General features: G+C 48.7%; 1 protein-coding gene across 2 annotated transcripts in view; it reads left to right on the top strand.

Moving 5' to 3' along the window:
- Positions 1–12,455, top strand: part of kiaa0586 (KIAA0586 ortholog) — a 122,815-nt gene that overhangs the window by 65,014 nt on the left and 45,346 nt on the right. For both annotated transcript variants that reach the window (XM_020487724.2, XM_031828688.1), the window contains 6 exons: positions 253–435; positions 4,361–4,542; positions 4,680–4,781; positions 8,565–8,657; positions 10,574–10,758; positions 10,961–11,082. In XM_020487724.2, the coding sequence (XP_020343313.1) occupies positions 253–435; positions 4,361–4,542; positions 4,680–4,781; positions 8,565–8,657; positions 10,574–10,758; positions 10,961–11,082 (867 nt within the window). The remainder of the gene's footprint in view (positions 1–252; positions 436–4,360; positions 4,543–4,679; positions 4,782–8,564; positions 8,658–10,573; positions 10,759–10,960; positions 11,083–12,455) is intronic.

The raw sequence follows: 12,455 nt of genomic DNA, 5'->3' as shown, positions 1-12,455 counted from the left end.
TGAGTGGTGAGTGGTAGAGAGGTGAGTGGCTCACCAGAGATCTCAACAGGCTCTCTTTCTCTCTCTCTCCCTCTCTCTTTCTCTCTCTCTCTCTTTCTCTCTCGCTCTCTCTCTCTCTCTCTCTATCTCTCTCTTTCTCTCACTCTCACTCCCTCTCTCCCTCTCTCTCCTCACTCTCTCTCTCGCTCTCCCTCTCTCTCTATCTCTCTCTGTCTCTCTCTCTCTCTCTCTCTCTCACCACCCCCACCCCAGGGGTGAAGATGAAGTCATCGAAGACCCAGACCAGTCTCCCCCATGGACGGTCAGTCTCCTCTCCCCTGTACCCGGCCATACCCAAGGAACCTCAGTACATCTTCAGCCCGACCCGTGGAGGAGCCCAGTACCACCCTGGGGCCTCGCTGGAGGGGTACCTCATTCCCATGGCCATCCCACTGGGTGAGACTGGACTCTACCTGGGGCTGATATACCCATTTTACACCACCTTACTGTTCTCGAACACCAATTCCAATTTTCCCATTGGAAGCTAGCTAACACAACTCTCTTGTTGACATCGGTCTTATTTTCACCCCTTTCTCTACTGTTTGTTGGGTGTGCCTCGAAGGCCATCTCACTGCAATTAAATGGTTCCCGGGCTGACCTATTACAGGAGTGCGGTGCCTCAGTGCGTGGTGTGCCACTCTGTTCGTCTCCATCCTCTCTCAGCTGAAAGGTCACTAGATTGTGACACGGACCAAACAGTTTAAGGCTTAATTCTAGCTTCTTTTCCCTCTCTCTTTTTCTAATTCCGAACCTCTATTTGAATAAACTCCAAGTAGATCCTGGCTCTCTCATTTGTTTGAGAAGCTGCATCTGATTGACTGCTTTCTCAGGCAATAGTCATTTCTGCTTATTGAAAAGCTTTTTGGAGTAGCGAGTTCTGTGCGTTTTTACAAGATAGCATGTTCCCTTTCCTCGAATGATAATGACCTCGCCTAAACTTCTAGCAACATTCATTGATATTTATATCGTTATTTTGAGAAATATGTTTATTTTCTATTTTGGTTTAAAAATGTATGATCATATCCTCAGCACCTCCACACACACAAAAAGCTAAATGGGCATTTCTGATAGGAGCTACAGTAATAACCTGTAATTGGCCAGCAGCCAATCAAATGAATGACGCGTCGTATCTGAAATGGAATCAAATAGAATTAAATCAAATATTTTTGTTCAAACAGCGGGAGATCATTTGTCTCTTGTCTCCTGTCTGCTTTGTTGACCTCGAGTGCCGGTGGGGGTTTTTCAGACGGAGAGAACAAAAGAAGACCGGTAATAGCATCTGCAATGCAGTGTCTCTCTCAATACTGTTTTCGAGAGAGGGACAAGTTCCTTTACTCTCCAACACAGACTCGTCCCCATGTGTTTAGTGGGACACACAAACACACACACTTGTTAGTGTTGGGGCTTTTGATGGTTCCCTCTCAAGGACAATAAAGGGTGATTTTTATCAGTGTGTCTGTCTGCATGGGGGTTTGCCCGATTCCTACCCTTCGCAGCATCGTAATGCCGTCCCATAGTAAAGCTCTCTAGCTGTTATGCAGTCTATAATCTGAGTCTATAAGTCTGGGTAGCTAATTCTGACAATTACGTTCCTATAGCAGCATAAATATAATCAATGTCATAAATGTGTACTGCATGCAACTCTCTGTTAAACACAACACAGCTTTCATATGGTGTTTCTATATCTATGGCATCACCATATCTATGCAGGACTTCCTGTTTCAGGTGTCATTTGAATACTCTTTGCGCCGGTGAGACAGTGAACCCAGGGGGAGACCGAGAGTAGAGGCAGAGGGCACGTGTGGTCTGGAGTCTGCGGCACTACCCCTAGACCAGACTCTGCCACTCCTAAATAAGTAGGCCTGAGATGAAAGTTTCTGGCTCCCATTAATAACTGATGAGGATGGTAACTTATGTCTGGAAGGGGTTAGGACTGGGAGAGCAGAGCAGAGCAGTCGGTCTGAGTGTGTGTGTTAGCGAGTCAGAGACCGTGTGTCACGTTGTGAGGGTAGAGATTAGAGCTGGCCTAATTCTTCTTCTCTGGCTGTGCATCCCCGGGGAGGGAGGAGGCCTCCAGGAGCCTGCCAGCCCTTTCATCTGCTACAGATGCTCCCGCTCCCACTCTCACTCCCTCCGACACACAGAGGCACAACTCAGGACAGCCAGCTAGCTCACTGACTGCCCCCCCCCCCCCCCCCCCCCCCCACCCTCGGTTTCTTTCTCTCTCTCTCTCTCTCTCTCTCTCTCTCGTTCTCTCTCTCTCTCTCTCTCTCGTTCTCTCTCGCTCTCTCTTTCTCTCTCTCTCTCTCGTTCTCTCTCGCTCTCTCTCTCTCTCTCGTTCTCTCTCGCTCTCTCTTTCTCTCTCTCTCTCTCTCTCTCTCTCGTTCTCTCTCGCTCTCTCTTTCTCTCTCTCTCACTCTCTCTCGTTCTCGCTCTCTCTTTCTCTCTCTCTCTCTCTCTCTCTCTCGTTCTCTCTCTCTCTCGTTCTCTCTCTCGTTCTCTTTCTCTCTCTCTTTCTCGCTCTCTCGTCTCTCTCTCTCGTTCTCTCTCTCTCGTTCTCTCTCTCTCGTTCTCTCTCTCTCTCTCTCTCTCTCTCGTTCTCTCTCTCTCCTCTCTCTCTCTCGTTCTCTCTCTCGTTCTCTCTCTCGTTCTCTCTCTCGTTCTCTCTCTCGTTCTCTCTCTCGTTCTCTCTCTCGTTCTCTCTCTCGTTCTCTCTCGTTCTCTCTCTCGTTCTCTCTCTCGTTCTCTCTCTCGTTCTCTCTCTCGTTCTCTCTCTCGTTCTCTCTCTCGTTCTCTCTCGTTCTCTCTCTCGTTCTCTCTCTCTCTCTCTCTCTCTCTCTCTGTCTCTGTCTCTGTCTCTGTCTCCCGTCTCCCGTCTCCAGCACAGCACAGAGTCTTCTATCAGAGTGGTTGGTCAGACACATTGGAATCTGTGTGCTGCTTTCCTTTCTTGTGAACCCCGTAGGGTATCAGTGTACAGCAGCAAGGCCACTCTTTCCCTAAAATCACTCCACACACTGACTTCTTTGTTTCCCATCTCGTACATGTTGTTGGTCACTGGGTTTGAATACCAGCATTCTGCATCTGTTCCTTGTGTCTCATTATCTGCTATTTTGGCTTGGTTCTCCTTCCAGTTCTATTTACATTCAGCCCCGTCTTGGGGCGAGGAGGACGACTGCAAATGAGCTAGGATGGTTTTCCTGTACTGCCAGCAGTTACACAACCGACCAACCCTGCCCACGTGTTTTCCATAAAAAGTACTTGCACATTCCAAATGACTCAGAGCCACTTGCTCCGAATGAACTAACAAAAAAAGAAGTCCCCCTTTTTGGATGTCCTTCAGCCAAATGATGGAAATCATAAAGCTTATGTTTCCCCAGCTACGGGCTCAGAGCTGGATAAACAGCTTTCTGTCGTCCGCTGTGCTCCGAGCAGATTTACGTTAATGTAATCCTGTGTGTTATATTACAGGGTGTTTTAGGGCTGGGCTGCATGGCCACGTGTCTCTTAATATCTTAATAGGCGTTAACTCATCAACAGAAGCTTTCACCAACGAGTCCAGTAACAAATCCTACAACCAAACTACACTCTGTCTGAACTTATTAGCTAGTTTTCCCAAACTCCCCCTCGCCAAACAGATGCCGAATGGCGCGCGGGTCCAGTGGGCAGCGTCCCAGGTTGGCAGATGTGTGGAGGACAAAAGAGTGATGCGTGAGAGTTATTATTTAGGATGGCGTTTACAGCCCTCCTCTTCCCACAACGGACCCGAACAGCAGCTCAGGAGAGATACGAGCCAGGTGTGCTCTCTGTGCTTGGTGCTTTCCACAGGCGGAGCGAGCCGGCCACGGGAGGAGAGCAGCTCTTAGCACGCCCAGCACGTAATGCTCTTCACTGTTCACTACCCCCGTGTTGTGTAAACACGGTTGAGATATTATCTGCTCTGCACCAAGGGGATATACTCTTATGAGCTGGAAGGGAGAGACAGAGAGTGGAGGAGAACGAGGGAGAGAGAGAGAGACGTACCCCTCTCTCTTCTTAAGTGCATCTAGCATGCGATATTATGGCCTCCCCTTGCATGTATCATCATACGCTAGTGCTTGAAACAACAAACAACTTATTTTTTCCCTTGGTGACTTTTCGTTGACGGTCGCTCAATGCCATGATTATAACCAAACACCAGTGTTTAACAGTCTTGCCTAGACACTTAGCAGGAAGTACCTCTTCAGCATACTGTTTAGTTTGATGTTAGCGTCTGCTGTCTTTGGGTCTTGTGTGTCTAATTGAGACCGTATTTGACATGTCTCCCTCTCTCTACCTCCAGGCCAGCCCAGAGTGGATGGATTGGCCCCCCAGCCCTCCCGTGTCCTCATCAGTGACCAGCCAGTGACCACCTCCATGCCCCCCTCCCCACCCAGACCGGCCCCTGCCCCCCGCAAACCCACCGTGGCCGTGCCGGAGGTGACGTCTGGCCCGAGGAGAAGACGAGCACAGCTTCAAGTGCAAGTAAGGCTCCGCCTTATCGGTCAGCCTTGATATCTGCCTGGTTGTGGCCAATCATCCCAATTGGAATGGCGTCGTTGTGTGGACTGTCTAGTCTATATTTGAATCATGCATCTGAACTCTCGCTCTGAATGCACCAGGTTCAGCCCAGTGTGAATATTGAGCCCCACACGCCAACCCCCATCCAGAGCCCAGCTCCCTCTCCACCACCACCTCCTGCTGCTGCTCCTCCAGACATACAGGTACAGTAACACCCCAATGAGAAATGTGACTTGTCTCCCCTCGCCCAACCCCTAGCCAGCTGCGTGAAGGCCCAGTATTATACAGTAACATTATGCTGTAATGGGCTCAGCCTCAAAAACATCCATCAATCAGCATCTAGACCAGGCCAGTGAAACGTGTGGTTGTACTACGGTGTGCAGGACTGCACTCAGCCCCCCCCAATACCTTTCCTTTCCACACCCCCCAGGACATAAGACCCCCCCCCCCTCCTGCTTGCCCCCAGACCGGGACTCCCTTCTTGCTGAGTCCACAGACTGGGGTAGAAAAGGAGCATTGAGTGAGAGGTGTAACAGTATCCTTATGGGGAGGGAGAGGAGGGAGTGGTCCCAGGGCTGGGGGTTGTCCGTGCCTGCCGTGATGCATGCTCCTGTTCTGTAGACACCTTTGTTTCTTGCCTGCTAACGTTTCCACAGGATGCATCCCAAATGGCACCCTATTCCCTATATAGTGCACCACTTTTGATCACCACTTTTGATCAGAGCCCTATGCACTACATAGGGAATAGGGTGCCAATCTCTCCCAGACTGTTTGATTCATGACGCCGCTAGCCTTCCTCAGTAATGTCTCCATGGATTGGCTGTGATGGTGTTGTGGGAAGAGGGCCTATAATGTATCCCATATAGCAGCTTGTGGCAGACCATTTACTGGCTATAGATGGCAGTTTGGCCCTCTGAGCTTGGCCCAGCTCCAGACCGCGGGGGCTTCTGGTGGCTTATAGGAGAGAGCTTTTTTCTCTTCATGCAGCACAGCACATTTTTTTGCAATGAGATGTGTGTGTGTGTGTGCGAGTGTGTGTGTGTGTGTGTGTGTGTGTTGCTCCCACGCAAATATTTCCACCGTGAGTTTGTGTGTGGAAGTGAATGATTAATAAGACTCACAGGAGGTTGGTGGCACCTTAATTGGCGAGGACGGGCTCGTGGTAATGGCTGGAGTGGAAAGATTGGAACGGTATCGATCACATGGTTTCCGGGTCTTTGATGCCATTCTGTTCGCTCCGTTCCAGCCATTATTATGAGGCGTCCTCCCCTCAGCAGCCTCCTCTGACAAGACTGTGGTGGAGTCTGCCAGGCTGCAGTGCTGCTCACACTTAAGGGCCCCGGCCACTCGCTCTCTCTCTCTCTCTCTCTTACAAATTCAACTCCGCTCCAGTCAGGCAGGCACATATGGTTGCCTGGTAACGGATGTGGGTTATCAATCTCTGTGCTTGCAGTGGGAGTCAGTCGATGCAAGGACAAAGCAGTGCTGTAGAGGTATGGCTGATGCCTGACTGCTGCAGTGAGCATCCTTCCTCCTCCTCATAATACTGCTGGTCACATAGCAGTTATGCTGATTGCAGCTTTGGTTATGTCCTAGAATTGCTGAAAGATTCCTGCAGTCGGCTATCCGGTTTTCGCTGGTGGTCTAAATGTGTTCTCATTCCTATCACCGTCCTGGCAGTAATGTCTTTGTCATAAGCACTCCTTCAGTTGAGTCATGTCTTGCTATGTACTTGATATTCTACCATTCCACACTGTCTGAGGGCTACTTTTGAGAGATTAAAAAATGTCTGTTCCGCTCTGCTGTTCTTTGGTTATCAGTTTAGTTTAGAACATAGTAGACCTGTGTCTGTTCATTTTCTATGAAGTCTGGCCACTGAGCAGGGAAGTGTGTTTTAAGTGTGGGTGGCCATTTTCTTCCTCTGTCTCACTCACTGAGGTAGTAGGGAATCACCTGGCCACTATTGGCCTGATCTGTCCGGTCCATCTCTCACCCCATCCCCTCTCACCACCTTCCCCCCCTGTGCTGACTGAGTGGAATGATAATGTGTTGGTGTGGTTCTGTGCCTCTCTCTCTGCAACACTCTGCCCTCCAAGTCCTGGAGCTTTATCCGCAGTCCACAACAAACACCGCAGCTCTCAGTTCTCTCACACTCACTCACCTACCGCCACAGATGGCTCAATACAACCCGGTCGGCCCAATACAACCCGGACGGCCCAATACAACACAATACAACCCGGACAGCCCAATACAACCCGGACGGCCCAATACAACCCGGACGGCCCAATACAACCCGGACGGCCCAATACAACACAATACAACCCGGACAGCCCAATAGAACCCAGACGGCCCAATACAACCCAGACGGCCCAATACAACCCGGATGGCCCAATACAACACAATACAACCCAGACGGCCCAATACAACCCGGACGGCCCAACACAACACAATACAACCCGGACAGCCCAATACAACCCGGACGGCCCAATACAACCCGGATGGCCCAATACAACCCAGACGGCCCAATACAACCCGGATGGCCCAATACAACACAATACAATCCGGACGGCCCAATACAACCCAGACGGCCCAATACAACCCGGATGGCCCAATACAACACAATACAACCCAGACGGCCCAATACAACCCAGACGGCCCAATACAACACAATACAACCCGGATGGCCCAATACAACCCAGACGGCCCAATACAACACAATACAACCCGGATGGCCCAATACAACCCAGACGGCCCAATACAACACAATACAACCCGGACGGCCCAATACAACCCGGACGGCTCAATACAACCCAGACGACCCAATACAACCCAGACGGCCCGATACAACACAATACAACCCGGGAAGCCCAATACAACCCGGACGGCCCAATACAACCCAGACGGCCCAATACAACACAATACAACCCGGACAACACAATACAACCCGGACAACACAATACAACCCGGACGGCCCAATACAACCCGGACGGCCCAATACAACCCGGACGGCCCAATACAACCCAGACGGCCCAATACAACACGGACGGCCCAATACAACACAGCAAACAAATAGTTGCACTGGTAACTACACTCATTAGCACAATGGTATTCCTTTTAATGACCAAATTCCTTACCCGGTAGCCTAATAGCATCTGTCAATCAAATGGTCTGTTAAATGAAAACAGTCTACTACTCCGTATAGTACTGGCATGCTGCAAGGGGATGTCAACGGGAAATGAATCAAGTATTTGAACCAAGCAGGTTATTGTGTGTGTTTACTACAGCAACCAGTGCATATGTATCACAGGCCTCTCAATCAGTCATAAGCAGTGTGTTTTCTGCTGAATACGGAGGCTACGCTCTCCTGTAATCCTGTGCTGTGTGGTACAGTATGTGAATAAACCTGGTGCCAAACACTGGTTTCAGTCTGAGCCACGGTTAGCTCATTGAACTAATGTAATAAACCTTCCAAGTTGATTCGGAGACTCACACTACATGGGGTGAGTGCACTGTATGTAGGGAATAATCAAGAGCACCGCTGAATGGTGCTCGTATCGGTACCTCCTGCAATCACGCCGAAAGAAATCACTGAGCTTGAAGAGCAGTTGTTTTTCCTATCATAGATTCAATATTTGGACGGGCGGGACTCAGCGAGTGGCTCCCGCAGATTTGCGATCGGCCCGTTGCGTTGGATTGATCGGGTTGTACTTTATGAATGGGAAGCAGGAGGAGTTGGAATGCGCTTCATAATTGTCTCTCTCTCCCAGGGCGTTGTTGTTTATTGTTTACGGTCAATAGCCGCACACAAATCTTAGAATGTCATCACAACCCTATCGATAATAATTGTTTTTCCAGGCATTTGTCATTGTCTAGCATGAACTGCAGGTCTGCCATAGCTGGAGGGAATGAGTGTTAATTCACCTTTTGAACCCAATAGTTAGACGGGTTAAATAAGGACTATAATCAATCCGTCCACTTTATTGCAGAGTGTGGAGGGGAGGCATGATGAAGAGATGGATGATGAGGAGGAGAGCGTTTTCCCCGGAACACATTTCCTGGAGGTTGCTGACATTGCCCAGGTAGAGTCCACGTGAAAATCCATTTTGCGTGTCTGTGTGTGCCCAGTCCTGTGTGTGTAGGAAGTATGTGGCATCTGAGTCACCAGCTCAAGGGCATCTAGAGATCAGGCCTGCTGCGTCCAACACTTTTAACCCTTAATCCTTCTCCCTTGACGTTCACCTCCTTGGAAGGCTGATTTGAAATTTTGCAAAAGGAATAGATTATTTTATTCATTTGATTTTCATACAGTGTGTCACCTTTGCATGCCAACGAGATAGCGGTATTCAGAGCGGTGCCACAGAGCTTTGAATTTCTCCTCCCTTCCACACATAAAAAAATAATAATAATTCAAGTCATCATAAATGGATGTTCATTTAATTAGAAACGCTCGTCAATAATAGGCCTATGTTTTTTCACCTTCCATTGTAATAGCTGTTGTACGTTTTCTCTTCGCTTGATGCACTGTCTTTCTCCAGCAGCCCTCCACCGTGGCTTCGCGAGGAATTTGTATGTTATGTAAACCTACATCCCCTCAATCAGCAAATCCACACAAACCATCAGCTTTCCATATTCACCGCTAACAAGAGGCCAAAGCAGCACTGACGCAAATCGGGCCATTAAGGCAGGTTCCTCGCGGTCACACAAGGGCAAATAGTTTGTTAACATAGAAATGCTCCTGTTGTCATGATTGTGTGAGGAGGCTTAGGAGAACAACAGGCTCCACAGCTGTCAGAAAGGAAAGAAAGAGAAAGAAAGGTATTGGAATAAAAAGGGGGTTTGAATTGAAGAACATCTCTATGGTTCCACAGTGCCCTCTTTTGGTCGGGAAATGAACGACATTCTCAAACAAGGCCGGTTTGAAGTGTAGCTTTGGGTGGAATTGATATGCAATGGAAATTATGTTAGGAGAGGGAGTTTTACATTTGGTAGAAAATGGTGTCCCAAATGGCAAAAGTAGGGCACTACATAGTGAATATGGTGCCATTTGAGATGTATTTGTAGTTGCTGCCTGCTGCTGAATCACTGTCTGGGCTACTCAGTCCTCCCTCTCATTGTTTCAAATTGTGGTCATTTGGATCAGAGTGATTGATCCAATAAGTAATGCACACATTACCAAAAAAGTTAAAGCTGTAAAAGTTTTAATGTGATCTGGAACCATTTCCCATAATTAAGCTCTTTTTAAAATTGCGATCTTTCCCTGCAATCACTCTTTAACGTTTCCCAACAACCCAATGAAGAGTTGTGTTTTTAAAACCCCATCAACACAATGCATCCAGTCAAAAAAGAGATCATGAAACATGGGCTGAGTCTGTTGTGTTACACAACCGTGTATAGACGCCAGCTACTAGAGTGTCCCCACCTCAACGCCCTAACACTATTTAGCTATTTATTTATTTATTTTAATGTTTTGACCAAGCAGAAAACTTCAAACAGTCCCCTTTTGGCAGACTTTCCCTCTCTCGTTCTCCCTCTCGTTCTCTCTCTCTCGCTCTCTCTCTCGTTCTCTCTCTCTCTCTCTCTCTCTCTCGTTCTCTCTCTCTCTCTCTCTCTCTCTCTCTCTCTCTCTCTCTCTCTCTCTCGTGCTCTCTCGTTCTCTCTCCTCTCTCTCGTTCTCTCTCTCGTGCTCTCTTGTTCTCTCTCCTCTCTCTCTCTCGTTCTCTCTCCTCTCTCTCTCTCCATCTCGCCACTAGAAATTAGATTAAAGAGCCAGCTTGACGCAGCCTTCCCTGTTTTTACTGCCAAGGAATCTGCAAGTAATGCAAAGCCAGTGACCAAAACGTACTAAACGGACACCATAAAGCCAGAGCAAGGGATCTAAAACCCCAAATCACATTTTCATCCTGACCTTTCAGGCCTCCAATCTTGCTACTAGTGTATCCATCTAGCGTTCCCCACCCATCTTTTTTCCTACAATTAAAATGTATTTTTCCATCAGGATCCAGAGGAGGAGGAGGAGCTCCATGATGGTCCTATAGAACTGAACGGTCTGGCCTCTCCTCCTACTGCTATGTACCACGGTCCCGTGTTCCCCTGCTACCCTGCAGAGCCCCTACCACCCCCAGACCCTGTCCTCAGCTCCATCCAACACAGAGAGACCCTGGAGAACAGGCTGGTTGACTGGTGAGGAGGATAGCATTATGTTGCGCAGTGAAGCTGAACACTGTTTTTTTCTTTCTTTCGAATGCAGAATACACAAGCCACATTCCAATATCCCTACTGGTATACTACTTGCAATATCAAATACATGCCAACAGGCAATGTAGAGTTCACCATCAACATAAAGGGAGCTAGTTAGAAGTAACGGGTTTGTTTGTTCGTTTAGGGTGGAGCAGCAGCTGATGGCCAGAATGATCTCCGAGATGTACCATCCGCCTCTAGCTGACCCCGCCCAGAACCAGAGTCCCTCCCACTCTGAGCCAGAGGACAGTGTTACCTCTGACATCGGTGAGAACTGGGACTGGTTACATAGTATTCCACTTGGTCATGCTCACCCTTTCTGTAACTTGCCACATGCATCATCCTGATGATGTGGCAAGTTACAATTTGCTTTCTGAAACTCTTATATCTTGAAAACATTATTGCTGACGTGCAAAACATTTTGGGACTGTATCAACGGTGAACTAATGAACAACAATACCAAAAGGTCGTTTTTGAGTGGATTATTCCTTTAATCCCAACTCTGACCTTAACCATCATGGAAAAACTGGGTGAGAACTGGGTCCTTTCACTGCAAAAGGTCTTGTCCTGGTCAGGTCATCCCGATGCCTGTGGAGCTGAGCCCAGCCAGCAATGATGCATTACAGCATAGCTGTGGCTTGGGAGCTTCTGGTAGCCACTTTCCTCAGGGAATTTGTGTGGGGCTCTGTGGTACAGTGACTGTGTCAGTGGGGCTCTGTGGTAGCATTGAGAGTGCTGTTAACCATCCGATGACATGCGAAACGCTACCTCAAGCTCAACGGCTTTGTCAAGCCATCGACCGCAATCCTCATGTTCAGGAATCCCAAAATGTCCCTCGTGGCGTTTAATAAATGAGCTCAAACGGGGTTCGTACGCCTGCTGAGATATTGACATGAAACTGAATAGATGGACTGTACATCATCCCCTTCTGTGTTGAACAGGATTTTGCAATTCTTTTTACATTGGTTAGTGCTAGTTAATGTTTTTTTTGTTTGGGGGTGGGGAGGTGAGGAGGAGGGATTAGCTGGTCCTAGCTTCGGGGGGAAGCTGGTTCCTCCATTGGGGTGCCGGGACAGGGAAGGGCTTGGACAGGACTGAGCGGGTGCTGCCGTCCCGTAGTGGTGGGAGGGCCAAGAGACCTGAGTGCTGGGGTTGAGGTGTCGGGCCTGAGCCTGAATGTAGGGAGGGGGCAGTTTCTTTTGCTGCTCCGTAGGTGAGCACCATGGACTTGTAGTGGATGTGAGCTTCGACTGGAAGCCAGTGGAGTGTGCGCAGGAGCGGGGTGAGATGAGAGAACTTGCCTCATTGAAAGTTATGCCTCATGGTTTCTTTGAGTGCGAGCTGTCTGTCGTGAAGGGAGAAGACATGTCAAAGCCCCAATACGATAATACAGTTTCTCATTAAATCATTGATTGCTCTTTCTCATCTACTCGGCTCTGCTTCTCCTTCTTCTTCGCTGCTACGGATTGCAGTCAGAACACTTAAGAGAGGCAGTGGCAGCGACGTTAGCCATGGATTCAGGTCGTCTCCCAAACGGCACGCCGTTCCCTTTGTAGTGCCCCCTTTTATAGTGCACTATATAGATAATAGGGTGCCATTTGGGACGTTGCCTCACGCTCTCATCTAGTAGAAAGATCAAT

The sequence above is a fragment of the Oncorhynchus kisutch genome, linkage group LG7 (genome assembly GCF_002021735.2).
Source record: "Oncorhynchus kisutch isolate 150728-3 linkage group LG7, Okis_V2, whole genome shotgun sequence".
In the NCBI taxonomy this organism is placed as follows: Eukaryota; Metazoa; Chordata; class Actinopteri; order Salmoniformes; family Salmonidae; genus Oncorhynchus; species Oncorhynchus kisutch.
This window is presented reverse-complemented; position numbering and strand designations above follow the sequence as displayed.